The following is a 24,379-nucleotide window of genomic DNA, read 5'->3' as shown; positions in this document are numbered from 1 at the left end:
TCTCAAGTAGGTGTAAACTTAAGGTATGCCCTCAAGTTAATTTTTCAAATGAGATGCCCTAAATTGCATTTCACATAATTCCATGATAACAAAATATGCGATTTTGCTCAACAATAAAACTAATCAGGATATTGAAAATGCTGTCAAGCCAACATCACTCAGTGTATAATGCGTGCACAATAAAGCAGTTGATCTCTCACATTTATTTATGATTTAGTTTGCACAAAGCAATGGAAATAAGCCTGCAGAAGAGTCTGTTTGTACAAAAAGTAATCAGTTTTTATTTATAAAAGGGTCATTTAAATTCATTTTAAATTATGGCAGTGTGTTTTGTTAAAGACCTTATTTCAATCAAGCATATGAGTACCAACCTTGAGCATAACGCAATCTCCACCAATGCCCCCTAATTGCATACGGCTGACTAGATACCAGATGCAATAAAAGAGCCTACATCAAATATGACTTACATTCACAAAAGTAAAACTGCCAACAACCGTACCATCTGAAAGGAATTGATTATTAGCTTTAAGTCATGTTTGGAGAGTGAAAGTAAAATCAGTCATCTATTTATCAGGTGTGCATATATGACTGTATATTCTAGCTCTTCTTTGGTGCAGACAAGGGATGAAAGAAAAGCCAAACGTCCTTCGTCAGGTTATACGTTGATATTCAAGTTGATGTGTTTACATCCCTAGGTCAGGATCCAGCAATGAATGCAAAATCAACATTTAATGTATATTATGTGAGTGATTTGTACAAAGTATTTTTTCTGTGGTACTCAGGCACACATTACTCAAAGGGATAGTATCAGGCACAGAAGTATCTCATATAACAATGTGTCACTCTAGTGTTTGTAGGGGGATAAGCTGTCATAGCTTACCGTATAAGATGGCATCTACTTGTGTAACATATTCATGGGATCACTGGGGTACATCACATAGTCAGTGTTACTGTCAGGGCCTTGATTCAAGAGTTGAACTGGATCTATGCTTTTTTATTTTAAAATAACTTTCCTAAGAAACAACATCCTTGCGTTTGGCTCACATGATGTCTTCTGGTCATTTAAACCAAAAGTTGATAATGCCATTTAGCAACACCTATTCTAATAAAGTGGGCTAAGGAAAATTACTACATTATTTCAGTGTTTTATAATCTAAAATATAAATATTACATGTGATACTGGTAGGCATGATAAGTAAGCATGATTTCATAGTATTTTGATGGGACTCAAAGCAGAAAGTCAATATTCAGCTACTTTGCTCTATACAATACTTTTAAAGACAATGTATACTGGTTCTTTATTCAACCAAAATTTTTTCGAATGACAACACATTTTCCCATGTCATTCTGCACTGCAAATAGCCAGCCTTTCTTCTACTCCTCATGTGCCATTATTTTACAGTTCATTTAACATATCTTTATAGCAAATGGGGCACTAATTCATCGTCCATGAAATTTAAGCTAGCCAGGGATAAAGGATATTGGCACAGGTTTGCCTCGTGGTAAATCTGACACTGCACTTTCTACCCTCAGCAGAGTATGAATGTAGTGTCAGGAAGAGTTCCTGCTCTTTACTCTTCCTTTAGCTCCTCCGGTGCAAACCGGAGGCTGTTCTCATACCATGAGTAGGCAGAGGAATCCAACCAGTGGATGCTCAAAGGTGTCTAAAGTTACTTCTTCTATCCTATCATTTGGTGAATCGATGCCCATGCATTTTGTCTGTTTACATATTTATGTTGTTTTCCTTCTTATAGGCACCTCTTCTTCCTTTGTTCATAGTGACGAACTCTCAACCACGCCCCCAATGCTCCTCACTTCCCTCTTCTAAGCTCATATTCCCAATTTCAGTCTTTCTTGGAAGAAGCAAGCAATTCCCGAAGCAAAATATGACTATTTCACTAGATAAATGGCAACATAATTTCAACATTTTTACAAACGATGTGTGAGCACAATATACCATCAGACTGCTTTTCTAGGAATCTCTGTGCACAACAATTGACTATCTAGGTTGCATTGTTAACATAAATTTGCCTAGAAACAAAGGCCCCAGACAGAACATTACTACTGAGTTCTAAAGTAGCAGGATTCGGTCATTTTCACTCAGATTCCCTTGTTTTGACAACCTTCTCATTCTTTTGGATGACAGAAAAGTAGAAGAGGCGATTATTTTCTTAATTTTTCCTACAAGATTATGCACAACATTCCGCTTTGTTACAAAAGACGTGTGGGCGATAAATATTAAAGCCCCAACTGAAACTTTGGCTTCACAATCATAGTGGTAAACCCCAGAAAATTCATATGTGGAGCAGAGATATTTAAACCATTCAATCGAATTTTTCTGCAAATCATCAAATAAAGCTTCGCCGAATAGTAGCCAATTTTCCTAAACTGGTCTCAGAAAATGCCAACCGTTTACAGCCTGTAATTCAATCCATCTCTGGAGCTGGAATGGGACTGTGTTTATTTGTAGGGGCTGATGTTAGAAATACATCATGAAGTGTGTTGCTAACTAGTTAGGCATCCATGTGGAGGCAACATTAGCATTATACATAGTGGCTAAACACTCTAAGCGCACAATATTTCAACCACCATATATATAAAAAATATGTGTGGAGCAATAGGCATATTTCACATAAATATATGTATATATACATAAATAAATGTCCATTTATACATCAGTTTTCACACACATACACATATATAATGCACATATGCACAATCGAGCACATGTGTCTACACCGTGCTCGCGCACACACGCGCACGCACACACACACACTAATATTCTTCTTCATTCATTTCTGTGTGTCAATACTAATTACATCACTTGCGAGTGTTCAGTGACAAATAGCTTGCAATACATACTCTCAAAGTCCAAAACTGCATAATTAAAATATTTTAACAAGTATGTATTTACCACCGCGCTCACTGGCGTCATGTTTTTTTTCTAGTTGTTATCTTGTATCAGTCAACTGCCAGATGAAGAGAATCAGAAATTTTCCTCTGTAATTCTCTATAGAAATGTCACTGAATCTTAATCTTCAAAATTACAACAAATCAAAGGAATATATAAAACAAGTCTGGTAGACGTGTTTCCTTACAAAAAATATGAATATTACATTTTAGGCTTTTTTTTTGTTTTAAATAAAAGTTTTCACGTGACAATTCCTCTTCGTTAATTGCAGCTGTACGTTTTTTGTTTGCTACTAAATCGAAAAATGTATTTGAAACCACGTATAATAAAAATGTTATGTCACCCTGTAAGTGCATACATCAGATGCCGCTGTGAGTGACAGCCGGTGTCTCGTGGTGATGGGCTGTTGTCCAGATATCTGACAGGAGGTGCCCTGTAAAACGACAGCTCTTGCAGCCAGTCTGTTTGTCCCTATAATCCCAAGAGAAAAGTCTTCCAAAAAGTACAGAGATGCAGTCAGATGAAGTATTCCTTCTCTTTGTTGCACACACTCACTGCATGGCGTAGGCCTGTTTGGTTACTGAATGGGTTGTCCATGTGTTCGGGGTACTCTTTTTCCTTTGTTTCGCTTTTTCGTCGGGCCGCTTTGTGATGATATAGGCACTTGGTCATAACCGCTAGGAAGCAGAAGATGAGGAAAATGATGACTGCAATTAAACCTGAGGACGAAAGCAAACACAGCTGGTGGTTAAAGGAGCCAATCAAGTATGACTTTACATTCATGTGGCTATGTCAAAGGCCTTCATTTGAAGCACAGGTCATCTATGATTATAGAGGTTCACAAAAAACAGGCGTCAACAGATTGTAATATTAGCTTTTAGAAAATCTCTCTCCGTCTATAGCCATGGGAGGCTCCTCCATGGGGGGGAGGAGCGTGGCCCCACTGCTTTCTCGCAGTGCGAGAAGCAGAAACATAAATGATGGTATTATAAATACCATTTAATGTTTCTGCTTCTCGCACTGCGAAAAAGAAGGATGGTTTTGTTGGGGGTTGATGGGTGGGTGGTTGCACCTGCTCTAGGGCAGGGGAGGAGTGGCTTGCCCACTTTGAGGGCACCGACTGAAACCAGTCATACACACTCTGCCTTTTCTGCATGCAGCCTACATGGAGAAAAAGGCCTCCCCATAGACGCCTGTGTGGTTGGCGTCCCAACCAATCACAATTGCAGCGTTGTGATTGGCTTAGAGGAGGGGAGGGAGTCTGCCTGCTTCCTGTGAGGAGCAGAGAAGCAGGGACGAAGCAGGACAGGACCGGGCCAGCAAAGGTAAGCTAACTTTTTTTAAATTGACCCCCCCATGCGACCCCCTTGCTGCGCGACCCCCGTCCCCCCACCCGCGAGTCATGCCGGCCGCGACTGGTCTATACAAACACAGTTACTCATAGACAAAACTGCAAAGCAGGCCTCTGGTGCTTTTTTTATTTTATTTTTTACCTCAGAAGCTGCGATGCCTGTCAAGGCACCAATTGCACAAGCTCTGCATTAAGTGTGAGAATTGCTTTAGTCATATGCTTTGGTAAATCATCTACAAATGATATGTGCAAATATCCAAAGTGCAGTTATATAGGCAGGACAAAAAAAAACTTTTCTCACGTCCGACTGAAAATATAATGTGTTCTTTAGGCTATTCATATTTTCTACTGTCAGGCTGCAAGCCTCCTCCAAATGTAAATCATGGTTTACATCTCTATTACTTATGGTTTGATTGAAAAATACTATAAAAACGAAATTTTACACATTGAAAGTGCAACTATATAATCAGATTTGTAATACCTGTAGGATTTTGGCTATCTGTAATCCTTCTGAAGTGTTTCACACGAGGCAGTCCATATTGCTGACTGATCTGTTATTTAAACACAATTTCCCTGTAGTTCAGCGACCAAGCAGCCAGTAGTGGCCGGCACAGATCGGGTTGGCAGGTAGGGCAAGCGGATTATAAATAAAAGAAAAAAACTTACGTTACTGCCGCATCTCTCCATCGTCTCTCCTTAGGAATAAAACAGGAAGCAGGCAACCAGGCTCCCCTGACCAATCACAATGCTGCAATGCAGTGTTGTGATTGGTAAGCACTCAGGCTTCCCTGATCAATCACAACGTTACAATGCAATGTGATTGGTCTGAGCACCGTGGTTCTGTGCTCAGCCATGAACTGGGGGCCTAGGCATGCTCTCCATGCAGGCTCTAATACAGCCTACATGGAGAATATGCGAAGTGCGCATGACTGTTTGGCCGGCCCGCAGTCATTGCACACTTAGGAGGGTGCTACCACCCCTCCCCTGCTCTGTGAGCAGAGCAGCTCTGCCCCGCCACGCAAAGCTGCCGCAGCTGGACAAATTAAAATGATAATAACATTACCTTATTATAATTTTCTTTTCAATTTCTTTCACTGCTTCAAAGCAGTGGGGTGTCGCTCATTCCGCCTTAGCGGATTTGCGGCAACCGCCAGCAGCTGCACTTCAAGACAAACTCACAAAATAATCCCAAGGTTAGGGGGGAGACTCAGACGCAGATTCCGGATCATAGTTGCCTGGGAAAAGCAAAACCTACACGTGTTCTAGAGCATATGGAGCTTTGGGAGTTGTGGATTTCTTTGTTCATTGGTGCAGCGTAAGTTGTCGGTCCTTGGGTGTGGTTTGGGGAAAATATGAGAATATTGAAAACAATGCTGTGCCATGAAAGGGAGTATGGGCAGATTTTTGCCTAAAAATTATATTATCTCTGGAATAGGAAATTGATTATACTTCTGCATATAACAGAAGAGAACTTCTTGGAAATTATGGTTTTATTCATTTAAAGGGGAATGTAATGAATTATTGATAAATAGCTCGCTATCTTCCTACTTTATCACGCATTTGACAGAAGAGAATCACTTACCTCCTATGACAGCAGAATCATTTCTCACAGCATTTCTAAGTTCTTCTTGTTCATCCGTTTTTCCAAAGTCATCTGCAAAGCATCATAGAGGAGAAATAGTATTTCAATATATTTGGTAATAAAATGAAAATACAATTTCTCACTCGTTCATCTTTATATAACATTTCTTCAAAGTGTTTTCTTTATGTATTTTTTGAGACATATAAATCCTACAATTTAGAAATATGTGTACTGATTATCAACATGTGTCACACTCATTTTGTGGCATACAGTGATCTTTTCTTCTAAAATCAATATTCTTGCGATGTTTCCCTACATTTATTTTTCAATGTTTGGACAACAGATACTGATAGGCAAGTATTAACCGTATATGTTATTTATGTATATGTTATTTTTTTGAACATGAAAAAAGATTTTTTGATGTGGATGCATTTAACCTTTGTAAGTTGTAATTTGTTCACAGATGCTACAAGCAGCACTAAGGAGACACATTCCAGAAGTAAGCCTGCAGTGAAAGCCTTAGCTACAAAAAAACTGCAACATGTACTTAAAGGCAACCATTTCAGCACAGACTAGCCATGTGGGTTCAAAAGAATAAACATCTTTTTATTTAAAATGTTAGATTTACCACTTTTCATGTCTGCTTTAAAATTTAAAGGTACATTAAATAAGTAGCAACAACGTCTTAGTGTAGAGATCTGGAAATAAAGTGTTTCTTACGTGTAAGTACAAGCTAATCTGGCTGAGCGGTCAAATTATGTTCAAGTAGCTGCAGCCATCTACAGCCTTTTAAACCTACCATCTATTATAGTTAATGTCTTTTAGGAAATAGTTAGAAATACAATGTATGCAATCTACGAGTTTACAACTGGTGTTTTAATATGTTTATAACTAAAACAACATTTGAAACATTACAATTTAACCTACTTAAAGGTCAGACTAGTCTGAACTTGTGGCATAGAGGTAATATCTGGTTTTTCAAATATCATCTCTGAGGTAAACTGGCAAAAAGAATGACCTCAAAGGCTTTTTAAAACAATGGCCTTCCTATTAGTCCAGCCAACTTCCAAGCCATGTTTGCATACTACTAGATTCAATGATTCCTTATCTTTTCAGAGGAAAGGTTTTCCAGAATTATAGTTGCCCTTATCACCAAAGGAGGAGGGAATGCCTTACATCTTCTAGGGGATTAACCGGGCTGACCTTGGGACACGTTGGAAGTGAATATGTGAGATGTAAAAACAATACTTAGAGCTGCCATTCTGGGAAACTATTGCAGCATACAACAAGATGATGAAAGGACTGCTTGCACTGTTCTCAGCCACTTGCATTCAGTCCAGGCCAAACTGCCAGGGCAGGTCTCCTCCAAACAAGAACACAAGCAACTCCATACCATTAAAGCGTTTTTGTGAGACAGGAACTGGGTAATACTGTATAACAACTTTAGTAACCACATCTGAGTTCTTTAGAAACTGATGTAATCTCACTTTCGGGGCATAGCTGAACAGAACAAAGAAAAATATTATTTGCCTAGGAAGGATTTCCATCTACCTGGTGAAGAGCTGGTAAGATGTATCTCCACCTTCACACTGATGCCTTGATCTTAAAGGTTCTGCAAAGGCTAGGACAGCTGTCTTCTTGCTGACGCACAAGGACAAAGTCTAAATTGACAATAAGGGTGTTTGGCTGCTATTCAAATTTCTCACCTGACCTGGGGGAGTGGGAAGGTCTTAAAAAAGATACAACTGAAGCTGCCTGAGAAAAAAACAATGTCAACTGAACACTTGGCTGTTTAAGTTTTGAGAAGTCAAAGCCTGGTATCCCTGAATACAGAATACTTGGTGGCATGTGGAGTACCAGAAAATAAGTTACAGAGCCAGTTCTAAAGACATGAACCCTTTTTTCCACAAGAATCTTTTCTGGTCCAGGTGAGTAACAACATAATGTTAACGCTGAAGTCCTTTAAATTAAATGTTGCCTTTTTCTTCCCTTTTTGTTGAATTAGTTTTTGTTGGCTTTAGGACTCTCAGCACTTTACAACTGCTAACCAGTGCTAAAGTGCATGTGCTCTCTGCTTAATACATGGTAACATTGGCTTATCCACAATTGGCATATTTAATGTACTTATAAGTACCTAGTAAAGTGCACTATATGTACTCTGGGCCTGTAAATTAAATGCTACTAGTGTGCGTGCATGCACTGATTGGGCCACCCACTTAAGTAGCCTTTTGAACATATCCCAGGTCTGCCAATGCAAGGCCTATGTGTACAGTTTTAAACTGCCATGTCAACGTGTCAAGTTAACCCTCTTTTTCCACACACTATGAAGGGGTGAGAGGCAAAATCTCTCTACTCCGGCCTCCCCAATCAAACAGCACTTACACATTAGGAGGAGTATCGAGCAGTGTTAAAAAGGTGTCACATGCTCTGTGAAAAATGTTGCCCTCTATCATAAAATTGTGACATGCTTCATCATTGAGCTTGCTTACAATACAGCCCTGTGCAGACCAACGCCTGCAGTGGAGCATAAGTGAGGGGAAGACAACTAGTCCCAACCTCCCATGCAGCCGTTGCCTCTGCAGTCATTGTCCCGAGCCCGGAGGCGCCTTAAATATCGTCGCGGCCCCCGCTGTGCGGGAAGCCTGTCTTGACTTAGCCTTGCCACTGGAAGGAGCAGGAGGGGGACAAGGACCACTGGTCCCAACCTCCCACGCGGCCGTCACCGCTGCCGTCATTGTCCTGTGCCTGGAGGTGCTTTAAATATCGTAGCGGGCTCCTGCAGTGTGGGAAGCCCGTCTTGACTTTGCCTTGCTGCTGGAAGGAGGAGGAAAGGGACAAGGACCACTAGTCCCAACCTCCCATGCGACCGTCGCCGCTGCCATCATTGTCCCGCGCGCGGAGGTGCTTTAAATATCGTCCCGGGCTCCCGCAACGTGGGACGTGCCTGGGCATTGCCCGGGCCAAGGGCGGGCCCGTCTCCACCTGTCCACAACTGATCGTGGCTGGGCTGGGCCAATCCCCTTGGCTGCACACTTTGCGGTAGTGTGAAAGCTCACTTCATCATATTCACCATTTCCATCGCTGCATGCTGCTCAAAGGGGTTGTTGCAGGCCCTTTGGGACTTGGACTTGGAGCACGCAGTGAGTAACCCTTCTTTTTGGCCACTTATTTGGGGATCTTGTGTGGAACTTTAATATAGCTTACATCTTTGTTGCCTTCCCTGTGTCTCTCTGGTTTTTGGCAGTAAAATGTGGAAAAAGACCCAGTTGACGACTGCCACAGGTCCGCATTGTCACACCATTGACACTTTTTTGGCAAAGGCTGTAGGTGCTATCAACAAGGAGATAGTTCAGGCTGAGAGGCGGCTCTCATTAGACACATGAGGGTCTGGGTTACGTTCGGCATCTAATTTGCAAAAGACTCGTATAGACCAGTCCCAACCCAACCCTTCCCCAGCGCCAAACCTGGTACCTTTGGAGGTACCATCACCCAAGCCACCTGTCCCGGGTACAGAGTCTCTCCCTTTATCCTCATTATCGCTACCGCCAATTGCATCTCCTGACTCCAAAACGAAAATGGAGGGCAAAGAAACCTATGGAAGCGGCTCAGATTACACGCCAGGGACAGGCGATTGTTGCTAATGGGCTACATGTGGAGGAACCGTTGACCCGCCTGTTCCCCAGTCTTACATAACATCACAGAGACTTTCACAGACCTTTTATCCCCACTTTTGAACAGACTGGACAAATTGGAGGTAGCAACAAGGGACTTGGCAAGCAAAATGGATACTTTTGTGTCATTTGTAGAAAGACATCCATCCTGTTATCTGCCAGTGCGCAGCCCACCTACTGATATTACGCCCCTTGCTACTCCTATGTGTAACAATGGTGCTCAACACGTTAATGCTCATCCAAAGTCCAAGGGAGTTATGGTTCAATCCACAAAGTCAGGGTCTGGTGGTTCTAGTATCCTGGGAGATGGCGCATTTAGCGCCGTCCAGGCCCCCCAGGACCGAGGTCCTGAAGACACCCCCTATACAGGGATGCAACTATCTGGGGTTTGCCAGCCTACTGTGATTGATCTCCCTCCAGCATGTGCTCCATATTCTGTGGTTTTGTCAGGGGTACCCGTCCTACCTGCTCACAAAGAAGAATCCACGGCTCAACTAATTAACAAAGTCTCTCACTGGTTGGACCTGCATTCCGGGTATTCCATCAGGGACCACAAGGATATTTTGATGGCACGGAGGGTGGGGTGGATAGGTCCATCCAGGAAATGCTTTGAGGGAGACTGTATTATAATTTTGGGACGGTACCCAGAGTTGGCACGTAACATCCTGTCTGGTGCTTCTAAATCTTTTTCCCTAACCTCTTGCATTAAATTGCTCCCACTGGGCTTTTTTTATAGGCCACCACTGAGCAGACAGCGGGGGATATTGCCTGCAAAGGGTGGGCCAGGCGAGTGAGGCCTGGGATGGTTGTTGCCCGTGGCAAATACTTTCACGCCCCTTGCTGACTTGAATGAGCCGGATTGACTCCAGGAGGATGACGAGCTGTGCATCCGTTTCCCCAGGCAGAGTGAATCCTCGAGACAGAGGGTAGAGGAAGTTTGCTCTTTATTAACATGTAGCTCGAATGAGATCTTGGTTGTTCCATCACCCCAAGTGTTCCCTGAGATTAGCCACATGCTCCAAGGGAGGCCTGAGTCACCATCTTTTACATCACTCCCACCGGGTGACTGTTAACCACATTACCGACTGAGATTTTAGTCTCGTATCCTGGAACGTGGCTGGGTTGTCATCTAGGTTTTCTCATGACAGATGGTTATTGTATGTCAGTTCTTATAAAATTATATGTTACAGGAGACCTGGGAGACCAAGAATATTTTCTTTTTGGATGGGTATAAGACCATCTTTTGTCCTGTGTCAAACTCAACAATGGGTCAAGCCAGCGGAGGTCTTATCATATTTGTGGCTTTAGAATTTTGTAAAGATTTAAAGATCCTGAAATGGTATTCCAGGGCATAGAACTGCATATGGGGAGAGCACTCACCTTTGTGATTATTAACTTTTATAATGCTAAGGAGGGCGAGGGGGACCCACCAATCCTAATGCTTTAAACTGTGCCATTGATGATCTAAAGGAGGATGGTTGTGGGCATATGAACTTCAATCTAGTGGGTGACGTCAACTGTCATTTGTGTCCATCTCTTGTGAAGAATCAGTTGAATGTTCAGCCATACCTACTTTCGGAGGATCTTCACATGGAATACACACTGGAAGGGAAGGTTCTAAATAACTTGTTAGAGACTCATAAACTGGTGAACACCGTAGATCTTTGGCACCCTGGGCCTATTGCGACAACAGGCATGGAGCAGCCTGTCAATTAACAACAGAAGAAGATATGCCGAAGCCCAGTTCCAGGAATCACAAATGCATTTATTCAGAAAGCAGCATGCTCTTATGGTGTTATCCTGATGCGTTTCAACTCCTCAGTGAGCCTTGTTCACAGGTGAGGCAGCTTTGTCAATAAAGTGACTGTATGCTTCTTTAAAAACCATGCCCCCACGTGACTCTTGAATTGAAAGCATACATGTCCCACAATGCACGGAGGATGTAATTTCATTCTTTGCCAACTGCGATGTATTTTTCTAATGAAACCTGATTATATTTCCTGTGCAATTTGTGAAGATAAAGTTCTTACAAAAATCGAGTCACGTGCATTTTCACTTTCCTTTGGTACAATCAGCATTGTTGTCTGAGCACAACATTGTTAAAAATAGAATTCTAAATGTTGCTGTGTGTCCTGGAAAAGTGAAGAGGAGAATGGTTCACCTCCTCTCGTATCCCTTGCTCACCTCAGCCTTGAGTAACCGGGTAAATCCTTTGGCAGGCATCAAGGCAAGCGGGTCATGCTCCCCATTTAAAGTCCAAAAGAAGTGCCCGAGCAAAGGGAGCCCCCAACCCTGCAGGGGTAAGCCCTGTAAAACCTGCAAAAGCCAGCATATGCCCTGAGGCACATGTGCCTATTTAAAGTGCCTGGCTTTTACTGACCTTCATGCAGCGCGAAGATTACACTCCATGAAGATTAAGTGCATTAAACATTTATTAAAAAATATGAGGTAGCAATTCAGGCAGGAATTAAAGTGGGGCGTAGCCCTGTAGCCCTAATTAAGGAACGGTCCCTGCTGCGTACAGACTTGAGACCAAATGGTAGAACAGCATTTTGGTAGTGGTTTTGCCCTATATTGAATCTGAGGAACATCTGATGTGACTTTGTGATGGGAATATAAAAATAAGTGTTGTGCAGGACCTTGTATGGCATCCAACACTGATGCTGGCCCGTACCTCTGGGTTGATATTAATTACCTTTTCTGGGCCCGTTATTGAGTCAGCACCAGTATTTACATGAAGGTCAAGATTTTTTCTGATTCCTTCCCCCCCTTTTTTTCTCCCAGTACTTTTATCACTGGACTCTGTTCTCATTTGGAACATACTGGGTGTGATTTGTTCTTCTATGGGCCGTAACCTCATAGGCCTATATTTTTCTGAATGTGATTTTGAACAAAATTCTCTATTGAATGCTCTGTCAGTTGTATTGTCTCTCCTGATGATGACCATACTACTTTATTTTGGTTAAAACGCAGTCGACGCTTAGCTTTGGCACCTATTCAAGGGTATGCATTAAGTGCCTCTCCTGTTTTTTTGTCTTGTCCTATCAGTCTTTTGTTAATTTATTTGCCTCTGCTCTTTTGTTTACACTGTTAATTGCCTTTTGACATTGCTTTCTGTGTAACTTTGTGAGCACCATTATTTGAAGAGTGTATTGTCTTTTTGTCTTTTTACATTATGGTCTTAGTAAAAGTTATATTTATTGTTTAATTGTGTATGGGTATCAGCAATTTCATTTTCTAATTTCTCATGATTTGTCTTTTGTGATATTTTTCTTTTAGTATAATTCATTTTTTAATTGGATTATTCTTCACTTTCGCTATTTTATTTTTTGAATAATTAGGTGCTTGAACCTTTGTTAGTATTATAGTTTTCAATTTGCCCCAGGTTTGGATAATAGTGCTGCCCCCGTTTGATGCAACCATGTTACCTCTGGGTAACAAAGCGCTATATAAGTCTTTTTAACATTAACATGTCTATGGAGCCCTAATTAAGGAACCGTCCCTGCTGCGTACAGACTTGAGACCAAATAGTAGAACAGCATATTGGTAGTGGTTTTGCCCCATATTGAATCTGAGGAACATCTGATGTGACTTTGTGATGGGAATATAAAAATAAGTGTTGTGCAGGACCTTGTATGGCATCCAAAACTGATGCTGGCCCGTACCTCTGGGTTGATAGTAATTACCTTTTCTGGGCGCGTTATTGAGTCAGCACCGGTATTTACATGAAGGTCAAGATTTTTTCTGATTCCTCCCCCCCCCCCTTTTTTCTCCCAGTACTTTTATCACTGGACTCTGTTCTCATTTGGAACATACTGGGTGTGATTCGTTCTTCTGTGGGCCGTAAACTCATAGGCCTATATTTTTCTGAATGTGATTTTGAACAAAATTCTCTATTGAATGCTCTGTCAGTTGTATTGTCTGTCCTGATGATGACCATACTACTTTATTTTGGTTAAAACGCCGTCGACGCTTAGCTTTGGTACCTATTCAAGAGGATGCATTAAGTGCCTCTCCTCTTTTTTTGTCTTGTCCTATCAGTCTTTTGTTAATTTATTTGCCTCTGTTCTTTTGTTTACACTGTTAATTGCCTTTTGACATTGCTTTCTGTGTAACTTTGTGAGCACCATTATTTGAAGAGTGTATTGTCTTTTTGTCTTTTTACATTATGGTCTTAGTAAAAGTTATATATATTGTTTAATTGTGTATGGGCATCAGCAATTTATTTTTCTAATTTCTCATGATTTGTCTTTTGTGATATTTTTCTTTTATTATAATTCATTTTTTAATTGGATTATTCTTCACTTTCACTATTTTTTTTTTGGAATAATTAGGTACTTGAACCTTTGTTAGTATTATAGTTTTCAATTTGCCCCAGGTTCGGATAATAGTGCTGCCCCTGTTTGATGCAACCATGTCTATGGAGCAAAGCCAGCCCCCCTAGTGACGCTGAGTGTATATTTGGTGTAACACCAGCATCCTGAACTTTTCCTTTCGTATCCATTTGTTTGCGAGAATGGGCCTGAACTCTTGCATGCCCTTTCTTGGTACGAGAAAGTAACTGGAGTAAATACCCTGCCCTCGTTGGATTCGAGGGACAGAATCCATCGCTATCTTGTGACACAGACTGTTGACTTCCTCTTTTGAAGGTCGAGATGGGATGTGGATGAGCACAGTGGAATGGATGGTGGTGAGGCAGTAAATCTGAGCCTATAGCCATTTTTAACAATATTCAAGACCCAGGCATCTGTTGTTATGCGTTGCCACTCTGCCAAGTAATTTACAATGCTTTCCGCTTCAGGAGTGAGTAACGGAAGAGGAAGAAGTAAGGATTCAGGGTTTTGATGCCATGGGTTGTGTGCCTCCTGGTTAGCTTGCTGTTTAGCACGCTCCCTCTGTTGTTTGTGCTGAGGCTGGTAGAACCTTTGATACAGTTGTGATCTCCCGGAACCTCAGAGAAGGGAAACTGAGATGGTTGAGTCGGAACGAATAGCGCTGTTCTTTTGATGTCTCTAGCTCTACAGCTTTCAAAGTGTCCATCTGCATCTTCATCCTCATTATTTCTTCATCAGTAAGCGAGCTGAACAGAGTAGAACCCAAAAAAGGTAAGCTTTGAAGATGTAGCTGAGCATCAGGCTTCAGTGATGTCAGTCAGAGCCATGCATGTCTCTGTAAGGAAACCCTGTGACAGTAACTGTGGGTGTCTAGAATCAAGTGATCCGCCTCCGCACTGAGGATTTGTTAAGAGACCATGGCTTCCTCCTGGACAATTTCCAGAAAATCCTCCTAGTGTTCTTTTGTAAGTCATCCGTGAAGTGGAGTATGGAATCCCACAAGTCTCGATTATATCTCCCCAGGAGGCCTGTTGCGCTGCCCTCTTTCATGGAGGTAGCAGCCGTGCTGCAGACCTTGCAGCCCAATGAGTCCAACCCCTTACTCTCCATATTCGGGAGAGAACTAGCAGATCGAGACGTGGCATGAGATTTACGGGCAGTTAATATCATCACTGAGTCTGGTGGAAGATTTGCGCGCAGAATGAATGGATCTTGCTCCGGAGGGCGATATTTCTTCAGGAGCCTGGAGGGTGTCGACTTTGATACGGCCAGAGGGAGGAACAATTTCATGGCTGGTTCAAGAAGACCCAGCACTAGTGGAAGCACAGGTCTCAACGCTGTGCATTGGTGAACTGTTTCAAAGTTCACCGATGTCATGGAGTGGGACCCACCATTGGCATATTTAATTTATCTGCAGATCTATCCAGAACCTCCTGAAAGGTGATGATGTCATCAGTTGGTGAGGACTGAGATTGAGGTGAGTCTGACAAGGTAGGAGAATAGTCCCGGGTGGAAGAGGACATTTCCCCATGGTGATGATGGTGGGAACGTGATCTTGATCTGTGGTGAGATTTGTGATGCAAACGAGAGTATTGTGGTCTAGTAGGAGAATGCCCAAATGAATGGTGAACATGGAAAGAGTAATGGCATGTCCTTGAGCGCGATCCCCTAGACTGGAGTGATAGGCACCTGCGGCATCGCAGCAGGTGGAATGATAGGTGCTGATAGAGATGGTGGAAACAAAATTGGAGTCTGTGGGGCCACTGGAGGAGGAGAGGTTGGTAGTGCCAGAGGTGGAAGAGCTGTTGGAGCTGGTGAGCTAGGAGAAGATACTGGTATAGGAGAGGCGGGTACCTCTACCAGAGATGGAGACCTGGAGCGAGAATCTGTTGATGAATAGATTCTCCTTCTTTTAGTGGGTTTCAGAGGTCTCCCCAACATCGATGGCCTTCTCGATGTCGACCTCCATCATCATCGACTCACTTTCGAAGTTGACCAGCTTCTTGATGTCGACCCCTGGTGATGTAGGCTTGACCTTGATGCCGACTGGCTTCTTGACATCGACCACTCTCATTGGCATTTAGTTCTCGACTTCGAAGACCTACCTCTCGGCGATGGTGAGTCGTAGTCCCTCAACGTCGATACATCATTTGACGTCAGTTGGCGGTATTAAGCAGGGCTTTACGTCGCTTGAGTGTGTCTTGACGTCAAGCATCAAGGTTTAAATAGTGTTGAGTCAGTCATTGATGGCAAGCATTTCCGCACTGTACCTCATCTCAACATCAACTGCCTCGACGTCAACCAGGACCGATAGTGTTCTCTTTCTGAAAATACCTTTCAGACCTCCCGCGGCCACTGGAGGCTGAGGGAAGAGCTCTGGTGGAATTATTACCTCCACATTCCTCAGAGGTCCCACTGGCTTCTTGCTGTCTTCTTCTTTCTTCCCTTCCCTGAAGGCAAATTTTCTCCCTGTCATGCAGGGTTTATCTGGAGAAAATCTTGCAGATGTCATAGGAGGCAGGAAGGCTTTGAAGATGGTAGACAAATTGTACAGACCTTGTGGGGTCTATTTTGGCTTTTTTCCTACCACAGCGAGGACATATGTCAAGAATAGAAGGCATTTCAAACAGAAACAAACATATTTTTCTGTCAGGAAATTACTCCACTCAATAGAGACAGACAAAATACATCAAGCGAAGCAAAAAACACTGAAATTTAAAGTTCTGTTGTGAAGATAAAACCTAAAAAGGTCAAGTTCAATGCTCAAAGGATCCTGTCAGCAGAAGCTGGAAAAAAGAACTGCGGTAACTGTCTCTGGCTGAGCATGATGGGTATTGCAGGTCACACTGTTCTTAAGGACACAGTCTCCTTTTTCTTTACTTATAATGGCAGCCTATGGGCTACATTGCCCTGCACTTCTTCATCTCTGTATCTCTCATGAGAAAAGTGTTTGTGAAGGATCTTTTACTGTGACCTTGCAAAATTATTTATGCATTAAGTGCATATTTCCTTGGAGTCTCTACTTTTACCCCTTGAAGATGAAGAATTTTGACCACTGTAGCCTTATCCTTTGGGCTGCATTATGACTTTCTTAAGTGTCTTTTCAAGACCTTCCTGAAAAAAGGCAAACTTCAGCACTTAAGAAGGTCTATCGGAAAAAGTGCTCCGGAGTCCCCCGCAGGCAGGCGGGACTATTCAACTCCTATGACTATATATGGAAATCCCCTACGAGAGAAGCAGGGTGTAATTAACACCCAAAAGTATCATCATTTGTTTTTTATCCCTTGTATAGGATTCCACATTGCCACTATTTCAAAGCAAGTACTACTTGTTAATATGGGGGCTCACTTGTCACTAGACTTTTCTCTGGCAAGTGTGGCAGGCTAACGATGAAACATTACTACCGGGGGAGGTGAGTCCTCCCCGTAAAACGTAGTACTTTTTCTTCAATTCATAAGTTTCCTCTACTTCAATACAGGATCAGTTTATTATCATATATACTGCTTATTATCTTATATTGTAGATGTCTACTGACTATGCAATTTTCTGTAATATAAACTTGAGCTAAAACCCTGGTAGCTATGGCACAGAGCAGTTAGTTTTAACGTAAAAAAATGAGTACTTAAACAGTTCAAAAGTCACAATAAAAATCCTTCTCCAATTTATAAAAATAGAGAATATTTTACTGAACAAAATTACACCAGAATGACAAAAGAATCCAATAAGGGGAACCGGAGATATGATTTTCTAAATTATTCAAGAAAAGTAACACCAATAAACACTATTTGGCAATCATGGGCATTCGTCGATCTAGACCGGTACAAGGGTAAAGTTTGAGGCTCACCGTGAAATTGAGAGGGTCAGATATAAGGCCCAGGTATGTAGGTGTAAACTAGTCATCAGCAGGGTAAACTTCAAGCTAAATCCAAGTCAGGGTTCAAAGGGGCTTGGCACAGCACCCAGGCCATCCAGCTCAGGGAGGAAAAAATGCCCCCACACCCACCCCTTTGTCCACTGTCTGAGAGCAATCTACATCTCATTGCAGGGGAGTTGGCAACAGTCAGATGACAATGAACACTGACAAAAAGGCACATTTGGCTCAGGCAGGAAAATTACAACTTTCTAAAAAATCATTTTCAAAATAGTCATATAAAATCTGAGTTGACCATTAAGTTGGATTTCAAATTAATATTAAAATCAGTCTTTGAATCATTTTTCTAGCTTATCCCAAACCAAAGCTCATCAGTATAACATTCTGTATTTAACTCAGTGGTCCCTGAGGGAGAGCCAGCCTTGCCCCGTGAATATTGATTTTGGAGGTTTTTTCTGCTATGTGAAACATAAAATATACATGCCTTTTTTTTTACATACTGTGCACCCTGCCCTATGGTATTTATAAGGCCTATGGAGGGAGAGACTTATATATGAAAAGGAAGGTTTAGAACCTGGCAAAAGGTTTATTTTGACAGGTCGAATTAGCAATTTTAAAACTGTACATCCAGTCTGCAAGAGCAGACCTAGAGAAATGCATTGCATTGTCACTTTAGTGGTGGCAAAATATGTGCTACTGTCCATTAGTACACTTTTGTACCTAACACTAGGGACTTAAACGTAAATTAAATATGCCAATCGTATGCCCCCCTAGTGGCAATAACTCAAGCATTTGGGATGGAGGTAGTGTCATATGCTGACGACATTCAAATTATTGTGTCAATCCCCAAACATTCATGCTCCATAGCACGTCTCACGATGCACGCCGGCAGTGGCAGACTGGATGGGCCAAAACATTCTAAAACTTAATGAGGTTAAAACCGGGGTGCTGTGTTTTGCACAGGATCATTCCGCTGGAATAGTAACTGGTGGCAAGAATCACTAGGAGCCTGCATGACCCCCGGAAAGAAGGCTAAGAACCTTGAAGCTCTCTTAGACACTGAAATAAGCTTTAATGTCCAGGCAAATGGCACAATAGCAACCTGACTCAGGATCATGAGGATGCTTAAAAAAATCTTTCCGCTTATTCAGCAGTCAGCTCGTAAGCAGGTTGCACTTGACCTAGTTATGTCCAAAATGGATTAGTGCAACTCACTTTACCTAGACTCAAATAAGAGCACTTAGTACAGGCTTCAGGTGGTATAAAATGCGCTTGCCAGACTAATTCTAGACATCCCTAGGCGCCAGTCTGCCGCCAAAGGACTAGAGGCTTTACACTGGCTTCCTATTGGAAAGTACATAATGTTTAAATCTCTATGCATTGTGCATAAGGCCATTTATTTTCTCTGCCCGCTAAGAATAAAAACTATGTTTGGTTGGTAACACCCAGAAAGAAACCTGTGGTCAGTGCATCAAAACCAGCTCATGGTGCCGAGAACCAAAAGAAAGAAATGGGGTGACTCTGGAACTTTCTCCCACAAAACCTTAGGGCTATTCCTCAGCTGATGTCCTTTAGGAAGGCACTCAAGACCTGGTTGTACTCCCTATAGACTACTTCCCTGATCATCTAAAGGCACAGCAGGGTTTCTCCAGACAGCAGTTTACTGCGTTTAGATGAGTTTGGGTAACAGTCGCACTTTACAAATTTAAATCAAAATCAAATCAAGAGTCTAGTGAATTTTGACATGCTTTAGGGGTGAGTGCGCATGCACTGGGGCCATGCTTGCAGTGCCCTAAAGCGTAAGTCAAAAAAACTGCCAGCCTCCGTTGAAAAAATAGAAGTGACCATACAAAAAGGGGCATTTTCTTACATAGGGTATTTTGCTTTGATGAAAGGGTACTTACCTGGTAAGGAATAGGTTGTGGCCACTGCTTCCAAAGTAGCTTCCGAGATGGATCCGCAGCTACATTCAGAGAGTGCACCCTTCACCGTCACTGGAGCATTGGTAGGATGCTTTAGGGCTGCTTTCAGTGGAGCATACTGATTATAGAGAACTGATGAAAGGCATCCAACAAAACCAAATCTGTTTGCTTTCATAACTTCTGAATCCAGTCCAGAGCTGTCTGTGAAAAAAGGAATAAAATATTTTTTAACTAATAAATTTACCTCTTACCACATCAATTGTCTTTTTAAAGGCATAAAACAGTGTAATTCTGTAAAAACTATTTGTGTGACCAGCGAACGGAATCAAACCTTAGGCATGTCCATTTTTCATGCCCACACAACCCATCCATTAAATATTCTGACTGTATTGGATCCCCTTCCCTCCCCTCACAGGTCAAGTTGAGTGCGGTATCTTTCAGACAAATGTATTGTTAACTGATTGCCAAATACTGGTCACCATTTGCATCCAGTGTTTTTGTGACCAGTAAAGAATTTTAAGAACAAATCTATGTGTTAATAAGCCAATTCTTCAAATTTTGATTTTTAGTAAGTTGGAACCAGACCTGCCTCCTGGATATTAATGAGGTAGGTGACATATTGCAACATACTACAATTGGAGGCCTTCACAGGTATGGTGGCTTTCTGGGGTTCGCAGACCAACCTCTCTGTGATTGCCTTAAATGCAATAAATAAAAGTTTGTTTAGAAGTTGGCCTTGCCCCCCTGGGTCACTGCCTACTCTTCATGGAATGCATTACTACATCCTTTTAGGATTTGTAAAATTTGAAAGGGACACCTACAACATGCCCGACCAAAATAATGACCAGAAATACATTTGGAATTTCATTTTAGAAGTTGGACAAAATGTTCTGACTCCTAAAAGGGGTTTAGCATAGAAACAGCTTTGTAATGCTACAAATGCTGACTTGGAGCAATTAAGACTGTTAAAAGGGATACTACAGCTGACTCTTTGAGCCCTGGATTTTAATTTAAAATGCTTGTACCTTGAATACATCAATAAACTCCTGAAAAGAATGACATATGTAGGCTAATCCCATCACAAATATTCATCCTGACCTATATAGGCCCTAGTTACAAGGCTGAGACTAACGAAATATAAAACACTTGTATCCAGATTTAGCAAGCCTTTGCATTGTACTAGCATCGCACAAAGGCTTTGGTAATATTTACAAAGCAACATAGAGTGGATTTGTACCTCGTTGCATGGCTTTGTAAAGAAATATTAACACAACACAGCTGCTTGCACTGCATTGGGTTACATTTCATTTTTGGAAGCGTTACATGGAGGAGCATCTGTGCTACCATGCATCCACCCATGGGCTTTTAGCTCACTTCCAGATTTACTAAAGCTAGTAAACATGGGCATGCACCAAAATGCTATGCCTTTCCCAGTGAGGTGTAACTAGGAAAAATATAATTATTTCTGCTTATTATTTCCTCTTGCCACATGTGCTGCATTCTGCCTCTAATTATGTTTTTAGTTCAGGAAAGTGACCATTTTTGCACAAAACAATTCTGCTTTAACACAGGTACCATTACACTATGGTGGAAGAGTGTCTGAGTTGGCAATAGGCAGCACAGAGGGTGCCAGCGCAAGGAGAGTGCAGAAATGCTCCTTGTCCTTGTAAATGTGGAGCTTTCTGCCCCCACCCTTTTCATGCAAAGCAGCAACTTTGCCTGCTGTGCGGCACTGCACTGTGCTGCATTGCGTGAAGGATAAGCAAATATGCACCTGAGCCTCATATCATAAACAGGTGCGCTGGCTCAGAGCAGTGCTGTGCATCTGCATTTTTTCATTTGAAGTGTCTAAAATCATATATATAACTCGGAAATATTCCAGTTTAATCCATACACCTGAGCCAGCACAAGCTGTAACAGAGAGATAGAGGCCTTGATCACTGCTTCTAAAGCTTGCTACGTTTTATACATTAATTTGCAGAATCTCAGGGCTATTTGTAGACTCCTTAATTACAACATTTCTAAGCTTTGAGCTTTTGAGTTTGCAACACGTCAAGTTTTTTTATTTTTTTTTAGAGCTGTAGTATTTTTGTTGTATGAAAAATCACATGATCTGGACCTTGACAAGTCCTGAATTTTATATGTTGCAGTAGTGATAACTTTTTAGGATCTAGAAAAGTTGTACAAATATGGCACAATATAGCCGACAGACTGGAAGATAGGAGGAGGTGAGCCAGTGCATTTCAGTGGGTAAGTACATATATATATATATATTTTTCATGACCCAGATTTCCAAATAAGCATTTCCACTATGTGCAACACATTTATGGTTTTCACGCTGCAATTGCATTACTGTAAGATAGACGTAAGGGTGATAATAATGGTTATTATTTGGTAAAATTGATACTTGTATAGCGCACTACTCACCAGCAATGGTCTCAAGGCACTTGTACGAATACAGCTGTGGAACCCATCCTGACTTTCCCTGTGAGGTGTCCACTCCTGGGCACCCCTAAGGTGGAGGCCAGGCATCCTTAGTGTTGTGGGGGCCGTTGTGGAGATTAAGCAAGCTATTGCCCAGAGTTGCAGAGTGGGACTCCATGCTTGGAATAGGCACCGAGGCGAGAATTATCAGGTCCGTGGAATTTTTGAGCCCAAGACACACCGAGGTGGGGAATTGAACCCTGGTCCCAGGATAGACCTCTGCATCAGGGTCTGCCGCTCTAATCATTGAGCCACACTTCTCCACTTTTCTGGTTAGTAGGTTAAGGTCAGGGAGCTATAGGGCGAGGCTTTCTGTATCACTTTTCGGGAAAAAAGTCACAAGACAAGGGTTTTACCCAATGCTGGGCTATAAAAAATAAGCCAAAATATGAAACAACAAACCCCATTTCCTTTCAATTGGCTAAGTCTTACGACATGGTCATATTCTTTGACAGTATTTTTGAACCTCTGCTTTTAGAGAGGTATACATGTCAGTTAAAACTCAATTTACAATCAAATTTCAGAGAGCTTGAGGGAGTAGAATAAGTAAGGATGGTCCAAACTCCGTTGTGTTTTCCTGCTGCAAATGCAGTCTGTAAGGTTTTAAAGTTCTACATTCCTGGGATTTGTCAATTTATCTCGCAAACCCAGACGGATTTCAAAAACGCTGTTGGAAAACATGTACAAACTAAAACAAAGTTCAAGCCCAGCTTTATCGACCACAGTTAAAATAAAATCTTGCTCGAAAAAGATCCGTCCTCAATTAGTCACCAAAAACTGGGAGCTGTCCCAGAAAAAGGACCTACCTGCCTGCCAGCCTCTTCCACATTTATCTACAGAAAAGAGCGCGCACCATTCAACGGCGCCACGGAGGGCTCCAGTGTGGATTCATGATGTGTATCATTTAAGGGGCCCTATGGGCCTTGATCACCTGCAGCTATATCCTCATTCTGCCTCTCACCAGCGTCACAGCACTACAATCTCATTCCCCCACAATAGTAAGAAAAACAATTGACAAATATACAATGATCACCCTTGCATGTTACTCATCTTTATAATAATGTAATTTCCTTTTAACAAACAGCGCACATGAATTCTATTACTAAAATGCGTTTCAAAATTTCTGTTTCTTCTTTTAACATGATAGATTCTTTGTCCCCCAATAAATCCTACTGAACTTATTATTAACTCTTACAGTGTACTTATGCACCACAATCCGCCCACCCACTTTACGAATATAAATCACTAAAAATTATTCTTATCGTGGATTAATTTGCAAACCTTTTGGACATTTTGGAAAACCTTTCTAAAATTCAATATCTCCCCATCCTACGTGTAATAAGTTCATTGATGCAAGAACTCATGCTTTAGTGTGACGTTCACCCATTCACTTACTAAAGTAAATTATTTATCGAGGACATAATAAGAAACTTTAGCATACATTCGTTGAGATAACAGTAAGTGCATTGATGTCTTACATTGGATTCTGCAAACCAACCGGTCTTTTCTCAGATTTAAAATAGAGAAAGGACAAGTTCCGGTTGTAAAACAACATTTTTCACACATCTGCTAAAATATTATTTAATAATGCAGTTAGGATATGTATATCGTATTAAAATGCAAAATCAGCTCTCTCTGGCGAAGTGCTGAGTGAACCCTTTTCTGGGACATTCATAAATTCAAAGAATCTTCAGAGTAGATTTGCGGCGATCCAGGATGACATTCTAACTGAACTTTCCAATCTAATCTTAATCAAACTTTGGTCTGTGATGGCGGAAACTTACAAACTCACTGGATTGAGCAAATCTCGATGCACAATTTGTGCTAGAAGGGGAGGAGAAACTGATGTGCTTCGGCAATCCGGCAAGATTGGCCGCCAATCTAAAAGCGTAAATCTCAGGGCAGGATTTTGGAGGCAATCAAAATTCTAAACCTGTTCTAAAATAATGATCTAGAATTAGAATAGCATTATAACTTCTTATTACTTTTGCTAGTTTAGGTAGGTGGAGGAGTGGCACCACAGAGCTCATACATGCCTTGGGAGAGGATGGGAAAAATGGCAAATGAGTAGATCTGAGAAAGAGATGGTAAGATGAGATGTAAAAGAGGAAAGGGAAGGTTAGAAGAAGAGGAGAGAAGAAGAAAATAGAGAGGGAGAGAGGATGGGAAGTTGAAGATGAGGGGTGGAAGGAGAAGGAGAGGGAGAAGAAATAGGAGAAGGAGAATGAAAAGTCTACTTACCTCCATCCAGAA

The 24,379-nt window shown here is 41.7% G+C and overlaps 1 protein-coding gene across 1 annotated transcript in view; it reads right to left on the bottom strand.

The window, feature by feature from the left end:
* Positions 1 to 282: 282 nt before the first annotated feature.
* The window catches only part of LOC146861627 (contactin-associated protein-like 5), a 1,270,002-nt gene continuing 1,245,905 nt past the window's right edge, over positions 283 to 24,379 (bottom strand). Inside the window, exons 22-24 of the mRNA XM_085645996.1 lie at positions 19,625 to 19,843; positions 5,845 to 5,916; positions 283 to 3,630 (exon numbers count right to left, since the gene is read on the bottom strand). Coding sequence (XP_085502122.1) covers positions 3,428 to 3,630; positions 5,845 to 5,916; positions 19,625 to 19,843 — 494 coding nt within the window. The 3' untranslated portion in view covers positions 283 to 3,427. The remainder of the gene's footprint in view (positions 3,631 to 5,844; positions 5,917 to 19,624; positions 19,844 to 24,379) is intronic.

Source organism: Triturus cristatus, chromosome 3_1 (assembly GCF_964204655.1).
Source record: "Triturus cristatus chromosome 3_1, aTriCri1.1, whole genome shotgun sequence".
Classification (NCBI taxonomy): Eukaryota; Metazoa; Chordata; class Amphibia; order Caudata; family Salamandridae; genus Triturus; species Triturus cristatus.
This window is presented reverse-complemented; position numbering and strand designations above follow the sequence as displayed.